Source organism: Lithobates pipiens, unplaced genomic scaffold (genome assembly GCF_037356315.1).
Source record: "Lithobates pipiens isolate NorthernLeopardFrog02 unplaced genomic scaffold, aLitPip1_a1.2 Scaffold_3, whole genome shotgun sequence".
NCBI lineage: Eukaryota > Metazoa > Chordata > Amphibia > Anura > Ranidae > Lithobates > Lithobates pipiens.
This window is the reverse complement of record NW_027507790.1, coordinates 254313954-254330608: the sequence shown is the minus strand read 5'-3', so window position 1 is coordinate 254330608 and position 16655 is coordinate 254313954. Positions and strand designations below refer to the sequence as shown.

The following is a 16655-nucleotide window of genomic DNA, read 5'->3' as shown; positions in this document are numbered from 1 at the left end:
GGCCGCTCAGCTGTCGGCTAATTGCCAGCTCGTATCTCTCTCCACAGTTACTCACCTGTTGATGATATCCTGCTTGTCAGTCCTGCCTACTTAAGCCATCCAGTGCAGAGGATCTCTGCCTTCGCCTTGGTCAACATCACAGAAACTTTCTCCTGCGATCCTGTTCAAGACTTGCTTTGCTGACATCCCTTCTGGCTCCAGATCCTGCTTGCTGTTCCACTTCATTGATCCCTGACTTCTGGCTTGGCTGACTATCCGTTCCGGTTACTGAACTTTGGCTATGTTTTGACTATGTTTGTTCTTTTTACTTTTATTATTAAACAAGTGCGATTTAACTGTACTTTTGTCTCAGCTTGATTTCATGGTTTCTGACAAAAGGCCAATGTTTCAGATGTCATACCTCAAAGGAAATCCCTTGTGTGTGAGAAATGTCTCCAGACCCACTGAGGTCCACAGATGGAGTCCTATAATTAGGATGCAATAATGAGTAGCCTATTTATGGGCAGGATATGAATGCAGCTCACCCACACCTATATATACATTGTATAAAACTGTGAGTGGGTTCATCTATACACATATTTTTACATTTCTAGTGCCTCCCATATATACAACACTACATAACAGTACCTCTCTACTACTGAGCTACCAGCCCTAAGATATGCGCTATATCTTATAATACAGTTTTATACAATGTATATATAGGTGTGGATGAGCTGCATTCATATTCTGCCCATAAATAGGCTACCTATTATTGCATTTCAAAGGCTCATACACACGATCAGATTTTCCGCAGACAAAACCTCAGACTTTTGTCTGAAGGGCGTTGGCCAGGAATTTGTCTTGCATACAAAGGGCAAGGTATTGTCAGCCAACAAACACAAACGTAGTGATTGTAGGGAAATTCAGCTTCTAGGACCACCCAGATAGGTTCAGGTAATGCAGGAAGACTTCCGTAGACCCCCAGGCCCAGAGATATCAATAAGTGACACAGGAAACAGGTGTGCATTCATTCACTTTATAGATATCTGCTGAAACAAGGCGAAAATTGCACTTTTATGCAGTCTTGGGATAACAAGGAAGGAGTTTCTGAAGTGTTACACGTATACAGAAGAAATAGCTTCAGTCAATATTTTACTTATTAGCTGGTGCCATGTGCCAAAATTCACATCATTTTTACTACAAAATATATGTATTCTTGAACAGATGTCGTTATCTTATCTAAAACAAACGCAAGCCTGAGCTAGGTCAAACTCGACAGTCTTAATATATATGTAAAAATTACCTCGAGAACATTTCTATAGATAACACTTTAAACATGTGTGAGTTTCAACTGAAACTCATATTTGAATTTAAGAGTTGTCATAGTAAAACATAAAATCTTGAACAAAATGGAGTCTATCTTGTTATCGTTCTTTACAGTGATGTGCTATGTGGCTATTCAGCTCTTTAGCACCACCCTTTGGGCTCCTTCTGCTAATTTTGTGTTAGTAGAAGTTTGATGAGTGTTGATTTGCGCTTTTCATTTTGAGCTTTTCATTTTGCTTTTTTCAGTTCGCTCTTTTCATTTTTGTTTCTAAACGGCCGCTCGTCAACCAGACATGTTGCAGATTCGGAGGAGATAACGTGCTATTTATTATTGGCCTTGGAGTTATTGCTTTGACCCAAGTCCAGTCCAGGAACAGGAAGAGGAGGATTTCTTGGACCAAAAATTGGTTGCTTTACAAATCGTGACTAATTATGTCATATGCCTTTGCTGCGGGAGCTCCAGGAGAATAATCCAGATGATTTTCGGAATTATCTCCGGATGCCGGACCCCTGCTTTCACCAACTCTTGGCATTGGTGAGCCCCTATATTAAGAAGCAGCACAAATTTATTTTATTTTTTGGTTGAATAATGATTTGATTTGGTATATTTTCTAGATTTTTGGATGCATAGAATGCACTTTTTGTTTAAATTCTATTGGCAGATATCATGTCAGATATCAGATATTTTATTTTTATTTTTTTAATGCACAATAAAAAAATTGTGGAGAACAATACTTGGCTATGTGTTTTACTTCAAATGACAGTTTGGGAGTAGTCAGTTACATTTTAAAAAATGCAATGTAAAATAAAACAAGGGACACCAACATAGTTGTATCTTTGATCTTAAAACCTACGGGATAATGGTGTTGTGGTAACTTGCACCAAAAAAAATAAATAACAAGCATAATAATATTATTCTTGATATCATTAGAAAAAAAAATTGTTTGCAATAACGCCATCGGGATCACCAGCAAAGCAGCTTCATTATTATCCCATTAAAGAAGAAGAGAATTGTGCGCTGCATTTCCAGATTTCATAATTTGTCGCGTCACAAATGTTAATTCTCCATTACAAACACTAGTTTACAAGACCGACCGCTTCTGGCTCATCATTGCTTCTGAGCATGCGTATTTGTACTTTGGACTTTTGTCCTTGTGTGCACACGCTCAAAAAATCCGACAACGCACATTTGTTGGTGGAAAATTTTAAAGCCTACTATCCAACATTTTTCTGTGGAAAATCCGACAACAATTGTCCGATGGAGCGTACAAACGGTTGGATTTTCCGTCAACAGCCTTTCATCACACAATTCCCGTCGGAAAATCCGATTGTGTGTACGAGGCTTTATTATAGGACTCCATCTGTGGGCCTCATTGGGTCTGGAGACGTTTCTCACACACAAGGGATATCTTTTGAGGTACACTATGATATCTGAAACACTGGCCTTTATATTATATACAATTGAACTCACATTGTTCTGCTGGGGATGAGAGGGGCGGCAATCCCTGATGTGTACGTTGTGTGTTGTTTTAATTCACATGGAGTGTCCGCACATATCCAACAACTGTAAGTCTCAGATGTTAAACTATGCATATTTGACCCCAATGTATATGCATGAATGCCTTTTGACCTTCTGTACTAATATTGTAGAGATTTGATGTCCTATATAGCCCTGAGGAAGGAGTACTTGAATTAAGACTCTGAAACGCGTTGGGTGAAGGATATCCATTGCAATTTACCAGCTTGCATAAGTTGTATTTCGAGTTGCTGTTGTAATGTATACTCCACGTTACCTGTTTGTAATCATGTATCATCAATAAATATTTTTTATTACAATACTATTGTACATTTATTTAAGTGCCGGTAAAGTCAAAATCCCAAGGGGAATTGTTTCTTGTCTTATACCTAGGATGTTGGCATTGTGAATCGATCACTAATACTCTTCTCATTCCTGGTGAACTGGTCAAATTTGAGCCATGGGTGGCCAATGGAAAAGTATTGGTTGAACAGTGACTGCATCCTACCCAGGGCTTTGTTTTTTCTCAGGGAATAGGTACAGGTACTGCCCCCTTTTAGGTCACCCCTCACCTCTGTCCCCCACCACCGTACCTTGGTTCCACCCTCTACCTACCACCCAGTACCAACTCTTTTAGAGAATACAGAACCAAGTATCATTTGTGGTGCTAAGTAATTTGTATGGAATTTGCTGATAAATCTCCTTGCAGCCAGCAACAATAGATACCTGGAAGCAACAATAGATCTCCTGCAGCGGCAATCAACTGCCCCAGCAACAATATATCCCCAAGGGACAAGAGACCCCCTAGCAACAATAGACCCCACTAGCAAAAATAGATTTCCCCAGTAACCGTAGACTGCCCCAACAATAGACCCGCTGCAACATTAAACCCAAAAGCAACAAAAGATTCACCCCTGCAACAACAGATCCCTCTAGCAACAATCGATCCCCCCCCCAACAAAATACCTGCCCAGCAACAATAAATCTCTCCCCAGCAACAATAGACCCCTGTAACAATATACCCCCCCCAAGAAACAATAGATCCCCCCGTGCAACAACAGACCTCCCAGCAGCCAATATCAAGAGACCCTCCAGTAGCCAGCATTAATAGACCCCCATCCCTCAACAGTAGATCCCTCTGAGCAATAATTGACCCCTCAGTCACATACCCCCCCCCCCCAACAATAAATCTCCTACCTGCAAAAAAATACCTCTTCAGCTGAAATAGCCCCACCCCGCAACATCAGATCCCCCCCACTTACAATAGATCCTCCAGCACATGGCAGCACTGCTTCTCATCCTATACATTCAGTGCTGAAGGTGCCAAACTGCGTTCCCCCACCTTTCCGCTAAAAAAAAAGCTCTGATTCTATCAGATGCAGTCACTGTTCGGCAGCGCTATTGTACGGAACTCAGGCAATCACAGATACCTGATACCTCTTGTTCTAAATGAGAGAAAATGAGCCATGCATGGCTAGCCTTAGAGAGACAGGCATGCGATAAGCATTTTCAGATGGGGCAGCCACCAATCCAAATTTCTAAGCACACAAAAATCCAGCAGAAAGAGTCCACACCGTTGCGATTTGTCATGCGATTTGACAGTTCCAAGTCCCATGACAAGTCGCACCCCGTTGCCATCAATAGGACCATTCAAACTGCCGCGATTCATGACGCAGCGACTTTGAAAAGAGTTCCTGCACTACATTCTTTTACAGCAGTGCGCTACTTTAACTGACAATTGTGCATCGTATACCCAAATAAAATGTATGTCTTTATAGAGATACATAGAGATTTCTTTGGGTGGTATTTGATCAAGTCTTCTGGTTTTTATTTTTTGCGCCATAAACAAAAATATATATATATATATTTTTTTTTTTTTGACTTTCTGCTATAAAACATATCCAATTAAAAAAATGAAAAAAAAAATATTTCTTTATAGATTTAGGCCAATATATATTCAGCTACATATTTTTGGTAAATAAATCCCAATAATCATATATTGATTGGTTTGCGCAAAGGTTATAGCGTCTACAAACTATGGAGTAGCTTTTACTAATATGATCAGCGACTTATAGCAGGACTGCGATATTACGGCGGACATTCTGACACTTGACCAGTGACACTAATACAGTGATCAGTGCTAAAAATATGCACTGCCACTGTACTAATGACAGTGGCTGGGAAGGGGTTAACATCAAGGGCGATCAAAGGGTTAACTGCAAGCCTAACCAGTGTTTTACGACCATGGGAAAGTGCTTTTACTAGGGGAAGACATGGATTCATATCCCTGCTTTGCAAGAACACAGGATCCAGGCCTTCCCTCCTGTCAGAACGGTGATGTGATGACGCTGTCTGCCTTGTTTACATAGGCAGACAGTTGTTCTGTCTCTCTGCAGGATGATCGATTGGGTGGTGGCAGACATTGAGACCGCAGTACCCGCTGATAGGACATGCATGCCCCCTACCCATTAATGCCGGATGGACTATATATATATATACATGATCTGGCGCAGAGGTGCCACCATGTAGCAGTAAAACTGCTTTAGGGCATACCTTAAGTGGCTAAACGGAGTTGCAAACGGCAGTGAAATCGGAGGTGCAAATCGCACTGATCTGCAGCTTTGAAATTGCACCGAAGTAGCCTGATTTCAAAGCCACACCAGTGTAAACCAGGGCTTAGAGCCCAATCACACCACCCCAGGCACTGCATCGCACCAATGTAACATGCATCGCTTATGACTGCAGCGTGATGGTGTGGATGGGCTGAACTGTCAGCAAGCGAGGAATGACCCTTTAAGCCAGTGCTGAAAGAACAGCAGACATTGTGGGACAGAATGCATTGTGTCTGTTATGCTCTACTATCCATTGTTATTCTGTGTGAGTCTGTACCTGCCGCTTGCGTCACTCCCCGTCTTCACTGCTCCGTCATCCGTGAAATTAAAGATCCTAGTCCAATTTCCCAACTCCTCTCCGCTCTGCCAGCTAAACTGCAGGCCTCTAGTAAGAAAAGCAGGCAATTTACAATGCGCTCCTCTAGGCTCATATCGCACTATTTTTACATTGGAAATGTACAGCAGAATTTTGACAATCATTGTAAGCATGTATATAAGAACCATCCCCAACGTTCCTGCAAATCTGAGGCTGGAAGGCAGGGCAGCAAAATAACCAGATTTTTAATTATTAGTATTTATTACCTGTATTGTTTTCTTATAGGGTCCATTCATACTGTCCCATGTGCCTTAAAACTGTAGTCCCCAACTTTTTTGGCACCAGGGACTGGCTTCATGGCAGCCCATTTTCCCACTGACTGGAGGGGGGAGGGGGGTTGGTTTAGGGGCTATTCAGAGTCTGTCCTCAGCCCCACTTTACAGCACAGTCCCACGTTTATATTAGTGTCCTCAGTTTCCTTTCACGTCACAGCCTCCCCTTTACATTACAGTGCCCCCCATTACATCACAGCCCCCTTTATATTACAGTGCCTCCCTTTACATCACAGCCCCCGTTTACATTACAGTGTCCCCTTTGCATCACAGCCCCCTTTTTACGTTACAGTGGCCCTCTACATTACAGTGACCCCTTTTCATCACAGCCCCCCTTTACATTACAGTGCCCCCTTTACATCACAGCCCCCCTTCATATTACAGTGCCCCCTTTACATTACAATGCCCCCTTTACATCACAGCCCCCTTTACATCACAGTCCCCCTTTACATTACAGTGCCCCCTTCACATCACAGCCCTCTTTTACATTACAGTGGCCCTTTACATCACAGCGCCCCCTTTACATTACAGTGCCCCCTTTACATTACAGCCCCCTTTTTACATTGCAGTGCTCCTTTACATTACAGTGCCCCCTTTACATCACAGCCACATTTTTACATTACAGTGCCCCCTTTACAGCACAGCCCCCCCCCCCTTTATATCAGTGTCCTCAGTTTCTCTTCATATTACAGACCCCCTTTACATTACAGTGGCCCTTTACATCACAGCCCACTTTTTACATTACAGTGCCCCTTCACATGACAATGTCCCCTTTACATCACAGCCCCCTTTTTAGAACACAGTTCCCCTTTACATTACAGTGCCCCCTTTACAGCATAGTCCCCCCTTTATATTAGTGTCCTACGTTTCCCTCCACATTACAGTGCCCCCTTTACATGATAGACCCCCTTTACATGATAGACCCCCCTTTACATGACAGATCCCCTTTACATTACAGTGCCCCCTCTACATCACAGCCCCCTTTTTTACATTACAGTGGCCCTTTACATTACAGTGCCCCTTAACATCACAGCCCCCATTTACATTACAGTGTCCCCTTTACATTACAGCCCCCTTTTTACATTACAGTAACCCTTTACATTACAATGCCCCCTTTTACATCACAGCCCCTTGACGCTGGTGTGGCGCTTGACATTACAGTGCCCCCTTTACAGCACAGTCCCCCTTTATATCAGTATCCTCAGTTTCCCTTCATATTACAGACCCCCTTTACATCACAGCCCCCCTTTACATTACAGTGACCCCTTTACATCACAGCCCACTTTTTACATTACAGTGCCCCTTCACATGGCAATGCCCCCTTTACATCACAGCTCCCTTTACATTACAGTGCCCCCTTTACAGCATAGTCACCCCTTTATATTAATGTCCTATGTTTCCCATCACATAACAGACCCCCTTCACATTACAGACCCCCTTCACATTACAGTGCCCCCTTTACAGCACAGCGCCCTTTATATCAGTGTCCTTAGTCTCCCTTCACATCACAGACCCCCTTGACATTAAAGTACCCCCTTTACATCAGCGCCCCTTTACATTACAGCGCTCCCTTTACATCACAGCCCCCCTTTACATTACAGGAAGAAAATAAAAAAAGTGCCACTAAGTGTAGTACTTAGGTGCAATCTATTATGGCCTCCATAATGGGCTACCCACAAAAAGTAGATGGCTGTGGGGGAGCGGAGCTGTAACCAGATGGCAGCCCCACAGCGTGAGATACACAGCTGCACAGGGCTGTGATGTAAAGGGGGCATTGTAATGTAAAGGGGACTGCTCAGGAACGGGGGGCACTGTAATGTAAAGGGGGGCTGTGATGTAAAGGGGGTACTGTAATGTAAAGGGGAGCTGTGATGTAAAGGGGAGCTGTGATGTAAAGGGGGCACTGTAATGTAAAGGGGGGCATTATGTAAAGGGGCTGCACTGTAAAGGGGCACTATAATGATTACAGTGCCCCTTTACAGTGCAGTCCCCTTTATATTACAGGGCCCCTAGCAATCACAGCCTCCTCCATCACTGTGCCCCTGTAGTTTGCCCCCCCCCCCACCCCTTTTCCTCTCTAACATGACACTTCCCCATTCTAATATCTGCCTCCCCCGCACAGGACTCGTACCTTTGGCACGGCAGAGGCTGTGATCAGTCCATGTGTCCTCTGCCGGCTCCCCCTCCCACCCAGCGATGTCATCCTATTAGCAGGACAGGGGGACAGGTGTACCTCTCCATTCCAATCTGCAGCTCCTCCTGCCCCCTGCCCTGCTGATTGGGTGATATTGGCTGGGTGGGCGGAGGGCAGCCTGGTCACCAACAAGCCATGGATTGGCAGAAGTCCAATAAAGGATATCTAACCCCAAAAACAAAACCTCCAGTCTTTAGACATGGTGGCCTTATTAGTTTTCTTGTTTCAGGCTAAGTACCTTTTCAGCAAATACAAAAAACTTTCTGTTGATCCTGCCAGAATTCCAATGTCCTTGTAGCTTCTTGTACACTAAACTGATATCTAAAACAATGTTATGAGCTGTCTTCGGAGGCCACAGAACACCTCTCCTGATGCTATGTAGAAGAAGGGGGGGGGAGCATTCTGTAGTCCCTTTTAAAAACTTGACCTCCAGAAGATTTTACCCCTTCATGACCAGGCCATTTTTTTTGCTATTCGGCACTTCGCTACTTTAACTGAAAATTGTGCATTTATAGAATTTTTTTTTCCACACAAATAGAGCTTCCTTTTGATGGTATTTGATCACCGCTGCTACTATTTATTTTTTTTGTGATATAAACGAAAAAAGACTGACAGTTTTGAAAAAAACAAAAAGAAACAATATTTTTTACTTTCTGCTATAAATAAAACACATCCAACAAAAAAAAATGAAAAAATAAAATTTCTTAAGTTTTGGCCAAAATGTATTCTGCTACATGTCTTTGGTAAAAAAAAAAAAAAAATCTCTATAAGTGTATAAAGCTCTGTATTGTATTACAATCACTGCGTGAATCACTGAGCTGATCAGTGGGAACCGGCAGCCAATCATTGGCCAAGACCTGCCGATCGGCTTGTGCTGTGACGAATCACAGCACAGATGGGCAGGCTTGTGTGCGCGCCCCCCTGCCCAGGCATGTGGATCACATATTAAGTACAGAATGCAGTGCAGGGCAGCCACTTTGCCGCCATACATCCTCACAATGCGGTCGGCAAGCGGTTAAGGTGACAACGCTGCTCCTTCCTAGATACAGTACAATGAGTGAGTGTTGTCACCCTAGCACAGGAAGTATTTTACTGGCCAGGTTACAAAGTGAAAGTAAAGTAGGGTGACCAGATGTCCCCGGTTTCAGGGGACAGTCCCCGGATTGAGGACACTGTCCCTGGACCAAGTCTGTCCCCGGTTTTGTCCCCAGATATTACTTCAACAAGCGCTGGGGCAATTTTCAAAGACAGTCACTGCAGAATAAAAAATAATAAATCTGAATTACACACCCTGCTCCTACTAGCTTAGGGGGTGTATTTTTTCCATTATCTGTGTCCCTTATCTGAGAGGCTGTGAGGCCAGCGGCGGCGACGGGCAGAGAGAGGCAGCTGAGCTCAGCTGATGATGTCCAGCAGCAGGAATAGAGGGGAAGCAGATCCAATCTTGGGGCTGCCAGTGCCTTCAAGGCTTCAACACAGGTGTGCTTTGGGGGTGTCTGTGAATAGACTACATTGCACTGTGTCTGTCTCTCTGGCATAATGGATGGTATCAGAACTCACAGGCAGCGGGGGGCACTTATTGGTCAGAAGTTCACAAAATCAGCACCCAGCAGTCATGTTATGTGACACACTGTGACAGAGCCAGCCAGAGCCATGATAGAGTGCCCGCTGCCTGTGAATTATCATAATGCTGATGATCTTAACCAGTTTATGATCGCCTGATAGCAGATATACTGCTACAGGTCGGTCGCACTGCACAGGATCACTTATATACATGATCCTGCAGTTCTGGGTGTCAGTGGTCTGCCTATGTAAACAAGGCAGTTCGCCATTCTGTCATTATGGAAGACATTAATCCTGTGTTCCTGCAAAGCAGGTACAGGGATCTACATCTTCCCTTAGTAAAAGCACCTCCCCCACAGTGAGAAAACACTTGTTAGGCACACATTTAACCCATTGATTGCCCTAGATGTTATCCCCTTCCCAGCCAGTGTCATTAGTACAGTGGCAATACATATTTTTAGCACTGATCACTGTATTAATGTCACTTCTTTCCACAAAGTGTCAAAAGTGTCACTTAGTGTCTGATTTGTCCACCGCAATATTGCAGTCCCACTATTGCCGCGTACACACGTAGCCGACTATCCGATGAACTTAGTCCGGCGGACTTCCCGCCAGACTGTCCGTTGGACTTTCCGAACGAGGTACTTGCCTACACACTATTGCACTTTTTCAGCGGACTAATATGGCGTGTACTATCTGCCCTACTTTTGAAATGAACGGACTCGCCCACACACGCGGAGGAAAGTCCGCTCATTTCGAGCACGTCTCCGGGTAGGTGGGGCCCGCGAAGGAGACGTCGCAGGCCCCGCCACCTGGTATGGACTTAAAGGGGAACCCCAACGCCGAAAAAAATCGGCGTGGGGTCCCCCCCAGGTCCACATCAGACCCTTGTCCGAGCACGCTACCCGGCCGGCCAGGAAAGGGGGGAAGAGCGAGCACCCCCCCTCCGAGCTGTACGGGGCCAGCGACGTCTCCTTCACGGGCCGCCTACCTGGAGACCCGCTCGAAATGAGCGGACTTTTCTCCGGGCGGGAAAAGTCCCTTCGTTTCAAAAGTACGGCGGACTGGCATACGCACGGCTGGATTGTCCGCCGAAATGCGAGTCCGGCGGGAAGATTGGAGTGCAAAACTACTTTATAAGTCCGCCGTACTTTCGGGTCAAAAAAGTATGCCGGAGGCTACACACGGGGGGATTGTCCGGCGGACTTGAGTTTGCCGGACTTTTCCACCCGATTGTTTGATCGTGTGTACGTGGCATATGAGTCACTGCCATTACTAGTAAAAAAAATAAATGTCCCCGGATTTCATTTTAAAAATCTGGTCCCCTTAAAGTAAAGGGAAAAGAAAAAACTGATAAATCAAACTAATGTAGCTTCCATATGTAGCACCCTGATGGTTAGGCAGGGTTGCTAGTAAATTTACCTGCCAGGTAAGATCAATTGATTCCACCCTAATTCTGGAATTGCTGCACTTCTCTCTTCCGTCACTAGATAGCCGGGTATCTGTTGGCATTAGATAAGACAAGGGCATTGCAAGGGCAGATTAGGAATAGGTGGGGTATCTCTATCTCGGCCAATGGGGAGGGATCTTCTTGGGTCTTTGGCCTGCTGGGAGAGCCTATTTATTTGGGTGGAGTCAGGTGATTGGGGTTCTGTGCCACCTGGACGGCTGTCTGGCTAGATGTGTTTTTTTGCTGCCCCGGGCTGCTAGGCCAGAGCCTGAGGCCTATCCAGGGGACATCTGGCTGCTAGGCCGTCTGAGGGCCTATCCAGAAGCAAGAGAGCAGGATAGGGTTGGGGCTGCGGCTTGAAATCCAACCAGAAGTGACGGTTCTGCCGGCCGGAGAGCCTGTCGTCGTCGGAGATAGAGGCATAGCTCCCAACTGTCCCTGACTTGGAGCAATGTTCCTCTGTCTCTCGTTCTTCCTCATTTGTCCCTCATTTTGGTCTGATCCATATAGTTGTATATAAAATTCTATTTTTTTCTTTCAAAAAGTGTTTCCCAGTGCTAAACCTTTCATTCATATTCTAAATGCACTTTGAAAAAGATTGAAAACCCCCTCCTGGCCGAATGAGGCAGTCTATCCAAAGGATGGATTGAGCCTCTTAAACGGGTTTGAACGGACATAGTAGCAGTAGGGTGAGGCCAGGTTACAGAAGGTCCTGAAGAAGAAGCAGGAAGCTCATTGGGCATGGGCTGGACTGGCATAACTGGTGCAGAGGCCGACTGAATAGTATTGTCAGGTGTAGCGACCATCTCAATCGCATCACAGGGCATAGCGACTCTGGAACTTGCAGACAAGTTAGCCTGGATGTTCGTCCAAGGGAGATTAGGGACAGGCAAAGGTAAATGGCCATGCAAACTGGAGTGAAAGATCGACTCGGGCTCATAGGTGGGCTCCTCATCCAGAGTACCACATGACCTAGAGAGTGCATCAGTCCGACTATTGCAGGACGCATCCCAGAGATCACTATATACAGCGAGAAGAGCAGAAGATACTGGGATGGTGGCAACAGAAAGTTTCTCTTTTGGGGTACCCTTGAGTAGGCAGGAAGAGGAACAGAAGGAACCCCAAGCCAGGATCTGTCCAGCAGACCAATCAACGTGTGGAGAATGGAGCCGTAACCAAGGAAGACCTAATATGATAGGAGATGAAGCCTTAGGTAAGACAAGGAAGGATATCCACTCCTGGTGGAGTGTCCCTACTGACATCTTAACAGGAAGGGTCTGGAAGCGGATAGGGCCCCCTGGGAGAACAGTGCCATCAATCGCCAAGACCACCAATGGCGTTGCAAGGGGCAAAAGGGTAAGTCTCATGGAGGATGCAGTTTCCCAATCCATGAAATTAGCAGCGGCTCCGGAATCCAGATGTGCTGAGACCGAACGAGAGGAAGCACCGACATGAAGCAACACAGAAAGGAGAAGACGAGAAGGTGAAGGTGATATTTCAGGGTCTAATACTCCACCTTCCAGATGTATTAACCCTGAGCGGGATTAGGGACGAAGAGAACAAGTGTCACGGAAATGACCTTTGGCCCCACAATAGAGGCATAGGCCCAGAGTTCTGCGCCTAGCGCGTTCTTCGGGAGATAACTTAGTCCAGCCCAACTGCATAGGTTCCTCAGCAGGCAGGGGGTGCTCCTCGGATCGAAGAGAAGGGACTGGGGGCTCAGGCTGCCTAAAGCACGGGGAGTGCTGGTGTCTTTTTTCCAGGGCCCTCTCCTGAAAGCGAATATCGATCTGGTTACACAAGGTGATGACACTGTCCAGATCAGCAGGAAGGGATCTTCCTGCTAATTCATCCTTCACTCTCACAGAGAGGCCATGTAAAAAGGTTGCAACTAGGGCCTCATTATTCCAGCTCAATTCAGCTGTGAGGATACGGAACTGTAGAGCATACTGTCCCACAGACGCGGACTCTTGACGGAGACGTAAAAGAGCGCTAGCCGCTGAGGAGACACGACCCGGTTCCTCTAAGATATTCCGAAAAAGTTTCAAGAAATCAGACAGGCTAAAAACCACTGGATCATTCAGTTTCCACAGAGGGCAGCCCAAGCTAGCGCCTCGCCGGACAGGAGGGATATGATATATGCTACTTTCACCCGATCAGACAGGAAGTTTTGGGGCTGAAGTTCAAAATGAATTGTGCACTGGCTAAGGTATCCCCTGCAAGCCTTGGAGTCCCCAGAGAAACTGGCTGGAGCTGGTAGTTGTAATGAATGTGTGGCTGCGACTGATGCGATAGGTGCAGCGGCAGATAGCGGTTGAGGTTGTTGAACCGAGGGTCCTAATGAGGCCTGAACCTGTTCAACATGGGATGCCAAATCCTGAAGGAATCGCATCACCTGGGTCTGATTCGATTCTTGGGTCTCAAGTCTGCGAACTAAGCTCTGCAATGGATCATCTGTGGGTAGCGGCACATCAGCCGGGTCCATGTCTGATCAAACTGTCAGGTCACCTGAGAGCAGGTGATAGATGCACTCTGTAGGAGTAGGAAGTGCACCGCTAGGTAGTGGACCTTAGGACTGACTGCTGCGGATTGTACCCAGGGAGATTCAGGACACAGGTCTACAGGATCACTAACACAGATCCCAATGGGAGCTGGAGCATAGATTCCCCAGGGCGCGGAGTCTAAGAGCCAGCGGGTGTTCACCAGAGCCTCCAGTGGTGAGGATGGACTTCGCTGCAGTCTGGCTCCAGGTCGCGGCCCCCAGGGTCTCACAGCTCACGCTCACAGTAGACTACAGGAGAAGGAAGCAGCAGGCTGGAACAACAAGGATAGTAAAGGGATAAGGCAGAGGTCAGGGCAACCAGCAGACAGGAACAACAGAGTACACGTCAAAGGTTCAGGGTCACAGGCAGACAGGGATGGTCAGGGACATGCAAAAGGTCAAGGTCACAAGCAGACAGGAATCATTGAGAACATGCCAAGGTCAGTAACAGAGTCAAACATAGAGCACACGGCAAGCAGGAACCAGGAAGCCAAACAAACAATGAATACACAATGGTTGATCAGCCTTGTTGGCTTGCAGTGCACAGGTTAATATAGGGTTCCCTGATAGGGCCTGGGGTGGAGCCATGCTTAGAGGAGAGGTTATAAAAACCACCAGGTGGAAGTGGCTGGCCTCTTAGTCAGAAGACATGAGGGGAGGTAAGCAACCAGAGGAAGATCACTGCATAACCATGACACCCTTGTTGGCAAGCACAGAGGTGAGACGTTTCTTGTAGTTGGTTACCAGGTTTGCACACATCTCAGGAGAGATTTTGGTCCACTCTTCTCAAAGTTTTAGCTCCCTCTATAAATTCTCTATAGGATTAAGGTCTGGAGACCGACTAGGCCACTCCACGACCTTAATGTGCTTCTTCTTGAGCCACTTTTTTGTTGCCTTGATGGTATGTTTTGGGTCATTGTCGTTCTGCAAGACTCATCCACAACCCATCTTCAGTGTTATGGCTAAAGAAAGAAGGTTCTCATCCAAGATTTTACAATACATGGCCCCGTCTATTGTCCCCTCAATGCAGCAAAGTCCTGTACCTTTAGCAGAGAAACCGCCCCAAAGCATAATGTTTCCAACTCCGTGCTTGACTGTAGGGATGGTGTTCTTAGGGTCATAGTCGGCATTTTTCTTCCTCTAAACACAGCAAATCGAGTTAATGCCAAAGAGCTCAATTTTGGTCTCATCTGACCACAGCACTTTCTCCCAATCCTTCTCTGAATTATTTAGATGTTCATTGACAAACTTAAGACAGGTCTGTGCATGTGCCTTCTTGAGGAGGGTGAACTTTTCAGGGCGCTGCAGGATTTCAATCCATGATGGCGTATTTTGTTACCAACAGTTTGTTTGGTGACTGTGGTCCCAACTGCCCTGAGATCATTCGCAAGCTCCTCCCATGTAATTCTGGGTTGATCCCTCACATTTCTCATGATCATCCTTACCCCATGAGGTCGAAATCTTGCATGGAGCTCCAGACTGAGGGTGATTGATGATTATTTTGTATTTCTTCTATTTGTGAATAAACGCTCCAACAGTTGTCTCCTTCTAACCGAACTTCTTGCTGATGGTCTTGTAGACCATTCCAAACTTGTGCAGGTCTACAATCTTGTCTCTGACATCCTTTGACAGTTCTTTGGTCTTGGCCGTGATGGTGAGGTTTGAATGGAAGAAAGAGATTCTGTGGACAGGTGTCATTTAGGCTGGGTTCACACTGCTGCGGGGGGAGATCCGGATGTGATTCGCACCCGCACTGCAGTGCAAATCACATCCGATCTCCGTAGCGATGCGAGTTCAGCCATACAGATAGTATGGCTGAATTCGCATCGCTCCCGCAGCAAACTCGCACGGGACCCTTTTTTTGGTCCGCAACAGAATCGGATCGCATGGGGGTTCACACCATGCGATCCGATTCCTGTGCGAGTCGGCAGACGGATCTGGGGGTGTCATTAACATATCATTGACACTCCCAGCCGTCCGCATAGGGCAGTATGAACTGCCGGCGGGAGGTGTGCGATGCGGGAAAACACAGCGGATTCGCGGCGTTCCCGCATCGCTGTGGTGTGAACCCGGCCTTATACACTTAACGAGTTGTTGTTAGGAGCACCTTCTTAAATTGACAGGACTAATCTGTGTACCACATGAGCACATACTGTAGCAAGTCTGTGGGAGCCAGAATTATTGTTGGTTGGTAAGGGATCAAATACTTATTTTACTCACTAAACTGCAACTCAATTTCTAACATTTGTATAATTTTTTTCCAGTTTTTTTGGTTGATATTCTGTCTCTATCAGTTAAAATACACCTTTCATAACAATTATAGACCCTTCATTTCTTTGTAAGTGGGAAACCTTACAAAATCTGCAGGGGATCAAATTATTATTTTCCCCACTGTATGTTCCATAGCTAGTTTAGGGTTAGGGATTGCACCAGGGCCGTCTTTAAGGCAGGGCAAAAGGGACAGCTGCTCTGGGTCCTGTCATTGTTGTGGGGCCCAAAGCAGCTGCCTCATACTTGCTGACTAACCCAGTTTAAATTCCCTTGTCCCTTGAAGTTTTAGTCCTGCTCTGTGTCTCAATATCTCAGTGTGAAGTGCTGGTACTAAAGCTGCCCAGCTCTGCCCTATTGTTGTGTACAGATGACTCACCTGCAGACCCTGTGTTTACATGTAAATAAAGGCGGCATTCATATGTGGATCAGGCACCCCTGCAGTGAGGAGATGATGTGCTGTAATCAGTGAGCCGTAATGTGTGCTGTAAACTCTAGAAACCGGTCAGTAAGCAGTAATGATATGCTGTAACCACTGGCAACCAATCGCAATTGCT

The 16655-nt window shown here is 46.0% G+C and overlaps 1 protein-coding gene across 2 annotated transcripts in view; it reads right to left on the bottom strand.

Annotated features, from left to right (window-relative positions):
• Positions 1-16655, bottom strand: part of ST8SIA5 (ST8 alpha-N-acetyl-neuraminide alpha-2,8-sialyltransferase 5) — a 100988-nt gene that overhangs the window by 50548 nt on the left and 33785 nt on the right. The window contains exon 2 of one of the 2 annotated variants that reach the window (XM_077463057.1): positions 5711-5818. The exons of the other annotated variant lie outside the window; for it this stretch is intronic. Coding sequence (XP_077319183.1) covers positions 5711-5818 — 108 coding nt within the window. The remainder of the gene's footprint in view (positions 1-5710; positions 5819-16655) is intronic. 2 annotated transcript variants of the gene reach the window in all.